The sequence below is a fragment of the Oncorhynchus kisutch genome, linkage group LG22 (genome assembly GCF_002021735.2).
Source record: "Oncorhynchus kisutch isolate 150728-3 linkage group LG22, Okis_V2, whole genome shotgun sequence".
In the NCBI taxonomy this organism is placed as follows: Eukaryota; Metazoa; Chordata; class Actinopteri; order Salmoniformes; family Salmonidae; genus Oncorhynchus; species Oncorhynchus kisutch.
Genome location: NC_034195.2, coordinates 34100041 through 34114192, shown reverse-complemented (window position 1 = coordinate 34114192; position 14152 = coordinate 34100041). Strand labels below are relative to the sequence as shown.

At 44.0% G+C, this 14152-nt stretch overlaps 1 protein-coding gene across 1 annotated transcript in view; it reads left to right on the top strand.

Annotated features, from left to right (window-relative positions):
* The first annotated feature begins 2490 nt into the window (after window positions 1-2490).
* Window positions 2491-14152, top strand: part of LOC109867335 (CD44 antigen) — a 36690-nt gene continuing 25028 nt past the window's right edge. Inside the window, exon 1 of the mRNA XM_020456446.2 lies at window positions 2491-2850. Coding sequence (XP_020312035.1) covers window positions 2784-2850 — 67 coding nt within the window. The 5' untranslated portion in view covers window positions 2491-2783. The remainder of the gene's footprint in view (window positions 2851-14152) is intronic.

The following is a 14152-nucleotide window of genomic DNA, read 5'->3' as shown; positions in this document are numbered from 1 at the left end:
AATCTACTTGAAAATATATTGCAAGACTAGAAAACGGTTGCCAAGCAATGATGTTTTTTTTACAATAATGGGCAACAGCAATCCAGGTGTGGAAAGCTCTTTGAGACATACCCAGAAAGACATAATAGCTGCCAAAGATGCTTCTACAAAGTATTGACTCAGGGGTGTAAATTTGATATTTTTGTATTTCACTTTCAAGAAATTAGCAAAGATTTCTATGAACATGTTTTCCGTTTTCATTATGGGGTATGGTGTGTAGACGGGTGATAAATAAAATCAGTTTAATCCATGTCGAATTCAGGCTGTAATACAACAAAATGTGGAAGAAGTCAAAGGGTATGAATACTTTCTGAAGGCACTGTATCCACTGTGTAATGCAACACCTTGCACACTTTGTTTTATTGCCATATTATTGCTTTACACAGTCCTGACTGTTTTACTGTTATCATGTCAAAACTTTAGCTTTTTACACAGCAAATACCTAGAGGGCGATTTGCCATTCACAACACTCCCACGCTGTTTCCTCTCACTGTAACATCGCCAATCCTCTAGAGCTGTCATCAAGATGGTGGGAGTTCCAGCCATATTTCTCTGTACCATCATATTTTATTTGGTGTGATAAAGATAAGCCATAACAATGCTCTCTTTATCTCTCCCCTAATGAACTGAACACAGTGGTTTATTTCCCACTCGTTCCCTCTATTGCCTCACATAGATAGATTATGTATTGTATATAGGATAAACGAAATAGAGATGTAACAAATCATACCTCACCTAAAATGCTACCCTCCAACGTTATTGGTAATGGTGAGAGATTAGCATATTTTGGGGGCATGATCTTTGTGCATCTGTAACTTTCTCACTCAACATAATTCACGATTCAGTAATGATTATCTGTAATCATGGAGGCATCCACATTAATGTAGAAGTGTTCAGAAACATATTATATTCTTATTTACAATAAAAGTGACTCCAAAATTACACAATACATAATTTACCGTTAATTTCTATTGGGCAAAACATAATCTGAAGCACAACCAAAACAAACTGCAAATGCATCCAACAAGTTTGTGAGTCACAAGCTTGATGTAGTCATTGTATGCTAGGAATATGGGACCAAATACTAAACATTTTACTATATTTAATACACTATAAGTACATTTGTATCAACACTTATGACACATTCAATAGGTCGTCTAGATGCATAATTTGCATTCATTTCTAAACAGATATGTATGAAAATACCCTCAAATAAAAAGTGACATTCTGTACTGTCGCCACATATAAAACATTTGATCTCAAATCCAAAATGCTGTAGTATAGAGCCAAATTAAACATTTTATTTTCACTGTCCAAATAAATACACAGTACCTCATATGAATGTAGAATCACATTTTCAAGGTGATTCTAGGTGATACTTTATATACACGTGTTTAGTTGATTATCTTGAAAGGTGCAATGGATTACTGGAAATTATCGGCTGGGCCATTACAGCAGTCTCTATACGTGTTTGGTTGAGAAGCAGAAAACAAGACAACTACAATAGGCCTCCACCTTTCATGTTGTTGACCTGCTGTAGGTACTTACTTGGAAATGTACAAAGATTTTGCCAGAGTACTTTCCTTTAGAACTGAAAGGACCAAGGACTTGAAAAGATTTTGTCTGATTTCTTATCTTTAGACCTGAAAAAACCTGGGTCTTTTCAGTTAGAAGCTAAATATGAACATAGTGAAAATATTACTCCCATTGACAGCTTCCTTAATCATCGCATAGATGCCATCTAAATTCCATCTAACATGAGGTCAAAGCTATTTTTGGCCCTTCACAGCTGAGACTAGAGCTGGAACAAATCTTCATGAACATCAATGTAGTTTCCTTCATGCTTATGTAGTCAGTCAGTTCATGGTTCTGTCTCATTAGGCTCTCCTTGAATTCTCATTGACCACTGATCTATAGGACTTTGCTAGGTGAAAGCAATATGAATATGGCTGAAATACCTCCAGTTCACCTACCAGTGAAAAGAGACTAGGATAGGTAGGGGGCTTGAAATAAAGCCCCTAGTAAGAGTAGAAGTGATCTATATTTAATCCGATGACATAGTGGCACTCAATATATCATTCTGGTTGTTGAGATTGGAGGGGGGGGGTGCTTTTTTTTGAGAGAGGAGTGGGGAGGAGGATATTCATTGAAAGCAGAGCAGGGAGAAAACAAAAGACCAGATGCGCTCTCAGCAACTGTTGCTGTCATAGACAGAATGAGAGAAAGGTAGAACAGGGATAGAAGGGGGAGCGGATGAGGATAGTTAGCAAAACACAAGAGGGGCACCTTCCAAGCTAATAAAAAACTGAAGAAGCAGACAGTGACAGGAAAGAGAAAAAAGAGCGATTGAGAGAGAAAAAATGGAGAGAGAGGCTGCGCAAGGTAGGGTGGGAGGGAGCAAGAGAGGGAGAGGCAGAAGGGTGTGTACACACATGCACCACCCTCTTCCCCATTCTGCCTGTCACAAGGCTCACAAACCCTCTCTCGCAGAGAATAGAAAAAAGTTGGGCAAAGTCTGTCTCAGCTCCAATAGCTACCAGACACCCACTCCCTTTAGAGGACCGGACTCTCCCTCTCTCTCTCTTTATCTCTCTCTCACACACACTCACACTCACACACACACACACACACATACACACACACACTCACTCCTGACACAGAGAAGATAGGATAACTGGAGAGACCATACACACTTCCTACTCATCCAGTAACTCACCCAGCCATCGCCAGACGCTAAGACCAAGATGTGGACTCTGCTCTTGGGGGTTACCTTTGGATTACTGGCCTCCTCCAGGTTGGAACCGGCTCAAGGTGAGGCTGTGCATCTCTCTCTGCCCAGCAGACACCTCTTTGTCTGGGGCTTTTTTTCTCTGCTTTCAGCCTGGAAACACTCTCCTTTGTTGGTAGATTTTATGGTGAGACAGTGTAGTTTTTTTCATTATCAGCACTTGATGAGCATGTATAGTGTGTGTATGTGTGTGTGTGTGTAAGAAGAGAGTAGGATAGGCTGAGGCAGTGCCTGTGGAATGGATGAGTAGACGCCAGTAAAGCAGCGTGTGCTAGGCTACACTAGCACAGACAGGCTTACGTCTGGCAGTCTGAGACTCATGACAGCACAGACACAAAGGAGAAAGTCCCTCTCTCTCTCTCTTTCTTTCTCTCACACACATGCTCACATACACACTCACCACTGAGTGTGTTAGGGAGGAGAACAATGAGCCCATGCCGGGCAGCTGCTCATTTCTCATTCCTTCAGCCGGTTATCTTGGTATTGTATGGCCACTGTAGCCTTCAGAAAGCATCTATCTGCACTTCAATCAATGTGAGGATACGAAAGAGCTCTATTCAATTGTCTGACCACAGCTGAGAGCTATGCTGCCGTGCTTTTACGTTGCATTTTCTAAGGATATTCATTAATTCCTCTACCTTTCTCTCTCTTTCTCTCTCTCTTTCTCTCTCTCTCTGTTTCTCTCTCGCTGTCTTTCATTTTCTTTGTCTCTCGCTCCCTCATGCTTTCAGTAAGGGCTCTTGATTGGATTTGTGTCTCAGAGCGGCATCTTTCTGACAAGGGGAAGTTGGTGCTGAATCAAACAGGTCTGGGTTAGTCTCGCTCTCTTTGATTTGGCTGGGGGGGGGGGGGGGGGGGTCTCGCTGTGCCTCCTCTCTGGCTCTGTGCCAAAGCACAGCCAGCGTGGAGCTGTAAATCTGACCGGTTTAAAAACAAACAAAGAGGAGCTATAGTATGTGTGTTCACATTTCCCCTGTGTATTCCTACAAGTTTATGCCTCTTGGTTTAACCTTAGGGAATGAAGGGTTGTATGAAGATGATAGCTGTGTGTGTGTGCATCAATGTGTGTGTTCACAGTAATTGGGTGTCTGGTGAGTTGAGTCCTGGGGTAGTTACAGCTCATCCTGCCCAGTCTTTGAACCCTAAATGTGCTGCAGTCCAGACATCAATGTAAACCAATAACCCATTAACAAGACTTCTCCCATGACTGGAGATCCAATCCACATATGGTTCTGTAAATGACCAAAGCAATAGGACCCTGAAATTTGACCTTCAGAAAAGACTTGCTCTCCTAGCCCCTCTGGCTAATGCGGCCGTCCAATGGATATACTTTTTCAAAAGCAGGTTTTGCTTTAGACACACTCACTCACAAATACACATGCACATAACGACATCCATGCATAATGCTTACGTTACAGAAATAAGAGCTAGGCATTAATACGGCTGTTCCAATTGCTGGGTTGTTTGCTCAGGGTGTCTTGGCAGTTGGCCAGCTTCACTCCGCTCCTTAGAGCACGTTAGACAAGGCCTGATTGATCAGATGTCTACAGGTATGCACAGCGCCAGAGCAGGCTGTGTCCGTCCAGGCTGGACACATGCATGCACGCACACACACCTCACAGAGACCAGCCCATGCCAGTGGCTGTATTTGCTCCCCTGGCGTAACGACCCCTCCCGTACCTCTGGGTGTCCATTTCCAAGGTGAGGGGTTCCTGTGGACCAGCACTAGGGCCTCACAAAGAGGCCTTGTGCCCATGCACGCTTGGACTACCGTCACCTGCCATCTGATCTGCGTGGGCACTTGTTTGGCCCCTGTCCAATACCCTTCTACCCTCCTATACCCTTCTCTACCCTTCTCTACCAACCAATCACACATAGGCCTTAATGCCGGCCACCACTAAGTTGAGCCGTTCCTCTCCTCCTTCTCTCCCTTTCTCTCCAGTACTTTTGGTGGCCCCTTCACTCAGTCAAAAGCCGATTGGCTTTTAAACTGATCTTAAACGGGGGGTACCTCGTATTTCAGCACTACTGTATCTTCAAGAATGCTGTTAAACCTATTGATTATGATTTAAAGCCTCTCTGTGAGTCTTAGGTTCCCCAGTAGCCAGGCTGTACCCCCGCCCCCTTCCTTCTCTTCACTGTTCATATACACTGAAGTCTTTGTAGCCAAGGGAAAGCTGCTCCAAAGGCCTCTTTCTGTAATGTATACAGACCCTTACTGCATGAGGCAAGCCTGACCATCTCTATTACCCAACCAGACTACATTTTGTATCTGGGACCAATAGAGCGGCTGTAGCTAAGTCTATTTTTTCACAGAGATGTCTGTGAGCTTTCACTGCAAGTCGATAATCATGTAAGTGTTCAGAGGTTAGGATAGACACATTTAAAAGGTCATATTGTGGATTTATCCACTAAAAGGTTCTCTCAATTTTGATGTAAGATTTGTGAGCCTATAAGCTAAAAGACTTTGAAAGACATAAGGGGGAAAATTAATGGGTGACTGAGAGAGAGACAGAGAAAGGGGGGAAAGAGGGGCAGGAGTTAGCCTGGAGCTAGGCCCATCTCTCAGCTAGCTGAAGAGATCCATCAGACAATTCCTGGGCTTCAATATCTCTTTTGCCAATTGGCCTGGACCCTTTGCTGCCGACACAGAGCCCCACGGATCAATCTCGACTAGTCTGCCGACGTAACCATCCGAGGGGTTTCTACATTGCGACGTCCCTCTGAGGCCCATCTGCTAGCCTGCTAGCCCCGGCCTGCTAGCTGTCTGAATCTCTGTGCCTCCAGCTCGCCTAGCTACTCACTGGATCCTTTGATCACTCGGCTACACATGGCTCTCCCTAATGTCAATATGCCTTGTCTATTGCTGTTTTGGTTAGTGATTTTTGTCTTATTTCACTGTAGAGCATCCAGCCCTGCTCAATATGCCTTAGCTAGCCGTTTTGCTCCACCCCCCACACATGTGGTGACCTCACTTGGCTTAAATGGTGTCTCTAGAGACAAAACCTCTCTCATCGTCACTCAACGCCTAGGCTTACCTCCACTATACTCACATCCTACCATACCCTTGTCTGTACATTATGCCTTGAATCTATTCTTCCATGCCCAGAAATCTGCTCCTTTTACTCTCTGTTCCGAATGCAGTAGACAACCAGTTCCTATAGCCTTCAGCCATACCCTTATACTTCTCCTCCTCTGTTCCTCTGGTGATGTAGAGGTTAACCCAGGCCCTGCAGCCCCCAGCATCACTCCCATTCCCCAGGTGCTCTCATTTGTTGGCTTACGTAACCATAAAAGCCTTGGTTTCATGCATGTTAACATTAGAAGCCTCCCTAAGTTTGTTTAATTCACTGTTTGATTCATCTGCCAACCCGGATGTCCTAGCCGTGTCTGAATCCTGGCTTAGGAAGGCCACCTAAAATCCTGCAATTTCCAACCCTAACTATAACATTTTCAGACAAGATAGAACTGCCAAAGGCGAAGGAGTTGCAATCTACTGAGGCCTGCAGAGTCCTGTCATACTATCTAGGTCTGTGCCCAAACAATTTGAGCTTCTACTTAAACAAAATCCCTTTTCCATAAACAAGTCTCTCACTTTTGCCGCTTGTTGTAGACCCCCTTCAGCCCCCAGCTATGCCCTGGACACCATATGTGAATTGATCGCCGCCCATCTATCTTCAGAGTTCGTACTGTTAGGTGACCTAAACTGGGACATGCTTAACACCCAGGTCCTACAATCTAAGCTAGATGCCTTCAATCTCACACAAATTATCAAGGAACCTACTAGGTACAACCATAAATCTGTAACCATGGGCACCCTCTTAGATATCACCCCGACCAACTTGCCCTCTAAATACACCTCCGCTGTCTTCAACCAGGATCTTAGAAATTACTGCCTCATTGCCCGCGTGCGTTATGGGTCTGCAGTCAAACGACCAGCCCTCATCACTGTCAGAACGCTGCCTAAATCACTTCAGCGAGCAGGCCTTTCTAATCGACCTGGCCCAGGTATCCTGGAAAGATATTAACCTCATCCCGTCAGTAGAGGATGCCTGTTTGGTCTTCAAAAGTGTTTTCTTCTCCATCTTAAATAAACATGCCCCATTCAAAAAATGTATAACTAAGAACAGATATACGCATTGCTTCACCCCAGACTTGACTGCCCTTGACCAGCACAAAAACATCCTGTGGCATTTTGCATTAACATCGAATAGCCCCCACGATATGCAACTTTTCAAGGAAGTCAGGAACCAATATACTCAGTCAGTTAGGAAAGCTAAGGCTAGTTTTTTCAAACAGAAAATTGCTTCCTGTAGCACTAATTCCAAAATAAATTGTCCATGGAGAATAAGATCACCTCCTCCCAGCTACCCACAGCACTGAGGATAGGAAACACTGTCACCACCAATATATCTGCGATAATCGTTAATTTCAATGAGCATTTTTTCTATGGCTGGCCCTGCTTTCCACCTGGTTACCCTTACCATGGCCAACATCTCAGCACCCCCTGCAGCAACGTGCCCAAGCCCCCCTGCTTCTCCTTCACACAAATCCAGACAGCTAATGTTCTGAAAGAGCTGAAAAATCTGGATCCCTACAAATCAGCTAGGCTAGACAATCTGGACCATCTCTTTCTGAAATTGCTGCAAACCCTATTACTAGCCTATTCTTCCTCTCTTTCGTATCATCTGAGATCCCCAAAGATTGGAAAGCAGCCGCGGTCATCCCCCTCTTCAAAGGGGGAGAAACTCTAGACCCAAACTGTTGTAGACTTAAATCCATCCTTCCCTGTCCTCCTAAAATCTTTGAAAGCCAAGTTAACAAACAGATCACCGACCATTTCGAATCCCACCGTACCTGCTCCACTATGCAATCTGGTTTCCGAGCTGGTCATGGGTACACCTCAGCCATGCTCAAGGTCATAAACGATATAACCGCCATCGATAAAAGACAGTACTGTGCAGCCGTCTTCATCGACCTTGCCAAGGCTTTTGACTCTGTCAATCACCACATTCTTATCGGCAGACTCAATAGCCTTGGCTTCTCAAATGACTGCCTCGCCTGGTTCACCAACTACTTCTCAGATAGAGTTAAGTGTGTCAAATCGGAGGGCCTGCTGTCCTGACCTCTGGCAGTATCTATGGGGGTGCCACAGGGTTCAATTCTCAGGCCAACTCTCTTCTCTGTACATATCAATGATTTCGCTCTTGCTGTGTTGATTCTCTGATCCACCTCTACGTAGACGACACCATTCTGTATACATCTCCCCTTCTTGGGACACTGTGCTAACAAACCTCCAAACGAGCTTCAACGCCATACAACACTCCTTCTGTGGCCTCCAACTGCTTTTAAATGCTAGTAAAACTAAGTGCATGCTCTTCAAACGATTGCGGCCCGCACCCTCCCGCCCGACTAGCATCACTACTCTGGACGGTTCTGACTTAGAATATGTGGACAACTACAAATACCTAGGTGTCTGGTTAGACTGTAAACTCTCCTTCCCAGACTCACATTAAGCATCTCCAATACAAAATTAAATCTAGAATCGGCTTCCTGTTTCGCAACAAAGCCTCCTTCACTCACGTTGCCAAACATACCCTCGTAAAACGGACAATGCTACCGATCCTTGACTTCGGCCATGTCATTTATAAAATAGCCACCAACAACCTACTCAGCAAACTGGATGTAGTCTATCACAGTGCCATCCGTTTTGTCACCAAAGCCCCATATACTACCCACCACTATGACCTGTATGCTCTCGTTGGCTGGCCCTCACTACATATCCGTCGCCAAACCCACTGGCTTCAGGTCATCTATAAGTCTTTGCTAGGTAAAGCCCCACCTTTTCTCAGCTCACTAGTCACCATAGCAACACCCACCTGTAGTACGTGCTCTAGCATGTATGTTGCACTGATCATCCCCAAATCCAACACTTGCTTTAGCCGCCTTTCCTTCCAGTTCTCTGCTGCCAATGACTGGAACAAATTGCAAAAATCACTGAAGCTGGAGTCTTATATCTCCCTCTCTAAATTTAAGCATCAGCTGTCAGAGCAGTTTAACGATCACTGTATCTGTACACAGCCAATCTGTAAATAGCACACCCAACTACCTCATCCCCATATTATTACTTACCCTTATGCTCTTTTGCACCCCAGTAGCTCTACTTGCACATCATCATCTGCACATCTATCACTCCAGTATCAATGCTAAACTGTAATTATTTCACCTCTATGGCCTATTTATTGACTACCTCCCTACTATTCAACATTTGCAGACACTGCACATAGATTTTGATATTTTTATTTCCTATTGACTGTATGTTTGTTTATGTGTAACACTGTGTTGTTGTTTGTGTCGCACTGCTTTGCTTGATCTTGTCCAGGTCGCAGTTGTAAATGAGAACGTGTTCTCAACTGGCCAACCTGGTTCAATAAAGGTGAAATAAAACTAAATTAAAAGGAGAAACAGTCCTTCAGGTGACTTTGCCTGGGTGAGTTTTGTGTGAGGGGGGGGCGGATCTCATGTTTCACCTGTACCACCGGTCTATTGGCTCTGTGGATCCTGTGACCAGCAGAGTGAGGGCAAGCCATAACAAACATGCTGGCTCTGCACTATCTTGACAGAGAGCGAGAAAGAGACAGATTTTGCAGAAATGTATGGTGACAGTCTACATTTGTGGCTGTGGCGTTGTTTCTAAGAGAGAGTTTAATAAACACATACATCACACACAGAGAGAGAGAGAGAGAGAGAGAGAGAGAGAGAGAGAGAGAGAGAGAGTGAGAGAGAGAGAGAGAGAGAGAGAGAGAGAGTGAGAGAGAGAGAGAGAGAGAGAGAGAGAGAGAGAGAGAGAGAGTGAGAGAGAGAGAGAGAGAGAGAGAGAGAGAGAGAGAGAGAGAGAGGGGTGTGTGAGAGGGAGAAAGATAGTAAGAGAGAGATTTGCGTCTGAGAAAATCAGACATACGTGATAAAGAGCAAGCTGTTTGGCTTACAGGCCTGATAAGATGTACGTAGCTAGACAGAGCATAGACTGCAAATTGACTGATGTCTTGGATTTGAGGCCAGTGTATCAGTTTGTGTGGTAGTCGTGGTGGTGGCTAGTGTTTGGATGCCAGTGTATTAGTGTGTGTTGGTTGGAGGCCAGTCTATCAGTGTGTTTTTGTTTGGAGGCCAGTGTATCAGTGTGTTTTTGTTTGGAGGCCAGTGTATCAGTGTGTGTTGTTTGGAGGCCAGTGTATCAGTGTGTTTTTGTTTGGAGGCCAGTGTATCAGTGTGTTTTTGTTTGGAGGCCAGTGTATCAGTGTGTTTTTGTTTGGAGGCCAGTGTATCAATGTGTGTTGGTTTGGAGGCCAGTGTATCATTGTGTGTTGGTTTGGAGGCCAGTGTATCAGTGTGTTTTTGTTTGGAGGCCAGTGTATCAATGTGTGTTGGTTTGGAGGACAGTGTATCAGTGTGTTTTTGTTTGGAGGCCAGTGTATCAGTATGTTTTTGTTTGGAGACCAGTGTATCAATGTGTGTTGGTTTGGAGGCCAGTGTATCAATGTGTGTTGGTTTGAAGGCCAGTGTATCAATGTTTTATGGTTTGGAGGCCAGTGTATCACAATCTGTTGGTTTGGATTCCAGTGTATCAGTGTGCGTTGGTTTAGAGGTCACTGTATCAGTCTATGTTGGTTTGGAGGCCAGTGTGTCATTGAGTGTGGTGTTGGAGGCCGAGTGTATCAGTGTGTATCAGTGTGTGTGGTGTAATTTGCTGTGTATAGCTACAGGAGAGAGACGAGAGAAGAGCCTGTCTGTTCCAGTCAGTGCAGCTGGAGATTCTGGCATGCACTGTGTAAAAGCTCCCTTTTCTCCCAACTAGCAGCCTCTGTATATCCAGACCCTCTGTGGTCTCTGGCCCTTTCAAGTCCATTAACTGACAATAGCATCTTTTCGAGAGTCACTGCCTTGGAATAACAGGATCTTGGAGTGACAAAGTTGTGCATGGCCACTCGCCCTGCATGCTAATGGTAACACCTCTGATTCATTGGTTACCCTCTCTCTTCTGCCATCCAAATGCTGTGTTCACTTTGATCCACTCTGGGCAGTGTATGTGCGGCTGCGTGTGCGCGTGCATGCGTGTGTTTTCCTCTAATGCAGAGTTCCATGGTAAACACACAGCTACAGCTACACCCTCCGAGCCCAACCGTCACTAACGGTAAAGTAACTTCCTGCTCAACCTCCTCTCTCTGCCAGTACTATGGTATTCACCAAAGTGCTGGGTCAGGCAGTTTTACTGATGCCATAAATGTTTAATGTTCATTTTCAAAGTGGGATATGTCATCGGTTAACATTCCAGGTTGATAAGTGAACTACTTCAATACTATGACTCTCTACAACTCTGTGCTGTTGTCAAAGCAGACTGCAGTCAGACAGGTAGAAGATCAAAGCAAATTGTCAGACACACAAGTGGTGAATCATTGAGACATCAAAACATAGAGCAATGTCAAATAGTGTAGGCATTGAGACCATGTTACTCTGGTACACTTACTTGTCAGCAATTTGAAAACATAAAATATGCATGTGTCTTGTTCCGTTTATAGAGTTCTGTGTTAAAATCTTTAAGTGTGCGTCAGTCTAAGTAACATAATTTAAAAATCCCTATCAAAATCGCCAGCTGGACGGTGTCCTCCAACACATTGGTGAGGCTGGCTTCCGGGTTCAGCGAGAAGTGTATCAAGAGGCAGTGTAGCTTGGCAGGTTTGTGTTTCGGAGGATGTATGGGCTCTCGACCTTCGCCTCTCCCGAGTCTGTAGGGGATTTGCAGCGATGGGACAAGACTGTAACTAGCAATTGGATATCACGAAATTAGGGTAAAATGGGTAAAAGTATAAATAAATCATAATAATAACAATCTGTCCGTTTAATCTAGAGATATGTTTTTTGCATGGGATGCGCCTCAGTCCAATGCATCTGTTTGTCAGACCATGAAATATTCAGAATATCGACCACCACAAGCCCCAGGGGACTAGTCTGAAGTTAGTAGCGCTGTTCTGCCAACTTCCGAACGGTTTCGCCTACACACTAGTATGACCACACTATGGTAAGATGAGACTCACAAACATGATGGCGTTCTGCATTTTGTGTCACGGGACTCGTCAGAAGGTGTCGTGGAAATTTCCTGTATTACCAAATCACGAGAGAGCAATTAAGAGTTATTATAAAGTCCATCTTTAATTATATGAGCTTCACCATAACCCTGTGACTCTCAGATCAATTCAGTGTCTATAAATTAATTCTCTGAGAGTGCTTACAAAACAGTTCTTAGTATCATTTATAGCCAAGACACACCCATCAAAACTCAAAACATGACAAATAACAGATCTTAGGAACATTACACAAAGAACCTTTTACCAGAAAAAGGAGTATCCTATAGCCAGACAGCATTAGCTATACATTATTGTTCAGTTTGCCCTCTTAGATGAGGTTCTACTTCTCGTTCTTGGTACCACTTAGGACCAAAACATTACCTCATCCAATGGCATATATCGATTGTCAATTCTAGATACTCCCATCAAAACTACAATTCCTCCTGGACAAGCTTACGGAGAGGAGTGACTGGCACACTGACATTGTGACTGACATTGTGGAGCCAACTAACTGGTTCCCCATTAATCACACCATCCCTTCACATGGTTTAGGAATAGTTACAGACACATTCACAGATAAGACAAACCTGACCTCTCCACTCTCTGGGCCCCAAGTAACTTTCCGCATAAGCATACTTATGAACATTGATTAAAAAAATCTTCTTTATCAATGTTACCTAAAGAATTCTGATTCTGCCACAACAAAGGTAAACGATACAAATGAATGGAAGTATAGAGATACTATATAGAGCAAAACTGCTCCAGCTCCTTCAAGTTGGATGGGTTCCGCTGGTGTACAGGAATCTTTAAGTCATACCAGAGATTCTCAATTGAATTGAGGTCTGGGCTATGACTAGGCCATTCCAAGACATTTTCTTCCCCTTAAACCATTCAAGTGTTGCTTTAGCAGTATGCTTAGGGTCACTGTCCTGCTGGAAGGTGAACCTCTGTCCCAGTCTCAAATCTCTGGAAGACTGAAACAGGTTTCCTCAAGATTTTCCCTGTATTTAGCACCAGTCATCATTTCTTCAATTCTGACCAGTTTCCCAGTCCTTGCCGATGAAAAACATCCCCACAGCATGATGCTGCCACCACCATGCTTCACTATGGGGATGGTGTTCTTGGGTTTATGAGAGGTGTCGGGTTTGAGCCAGACAAAGTGTTTTCCTTGATGGCCAAAAAGCTCAATTTTAGTCTCATCGGACCAGAGTACCTTCTTCCAAATGTTTGGGGAGTCTCCCACATACCTTTTGGTGAACACCAAACATGTTTGCTTATTTTTTTCTGGCCACTCTTCCATAAAGCCCAGATCTGTGGAGTGTATGGCTTAAAGTGGTCCTATGTACAGATATTCCAATCTCCGCTGTGGAGCTTTGGTCTCTTTGTTGCCTCTCTAATTAATGCCTTCCTTGCCTGGTCCGTGAGTTTTGGTGGGCAGCCATCTCTTGGCAGGTATGTTGTGGTGCCATATTCTTAACATTTTTTAATAATGGTTTTAATGGTACTCCGTGGGATGTTCAAAGTTTCAGATATTTTTTTGTAACCCAAACCTGATCTATGCTTCTCCTCAACTTTGTCCCTGACCTGTTTGGAGAGCTCCTTGGTCTTCATAGTGCCGCTTGCTTGGTGTTGCCCCTTGCTTAGACTCTGGGGCCTTTCAAAACAGGTGTACATACAGTGCCTTGCGAAAGTATTCGGCCCCCTTGAACTTTGCGACCTTTTGCCACATTTCAGGCTTCAAACATAAAGATATAAAACTGTATTTTTTTGTGAAGAATCAACAACAAGTGGGACACAATCATGAAGTGGAACGACATTTATTGGATATTTCAAACTTTTTTAACAAATCAAAAACTGAAAAATTGGGCGTGCAAAATTATTCAGCCCCCTTAAGTTAATACTTTGTAGCGCCACCTTTTGCTGCGATTACAGCTGTAAGTCGCTTGGGGTATGTCTCTATCAGTTTTGCACATCGAGAGACTGACATTTTTCCCATTCCTCCTTGCAAAACAGCTCGAGCTCAGTGAGGTTGGATGGAGAGCATTTGTGAACAGCAGTTTTCAGTTCTTTCCACAGATTCTCGATTGGATTCAGGTCTGGACTTTGACTTGGTCATTCTAACACCTGGATATGTTTATTTTTGAACCATTCCATTGTAGATTTTGCTTTATGTTTTGGATCATTGTCTTGTTGGAAGACAAAT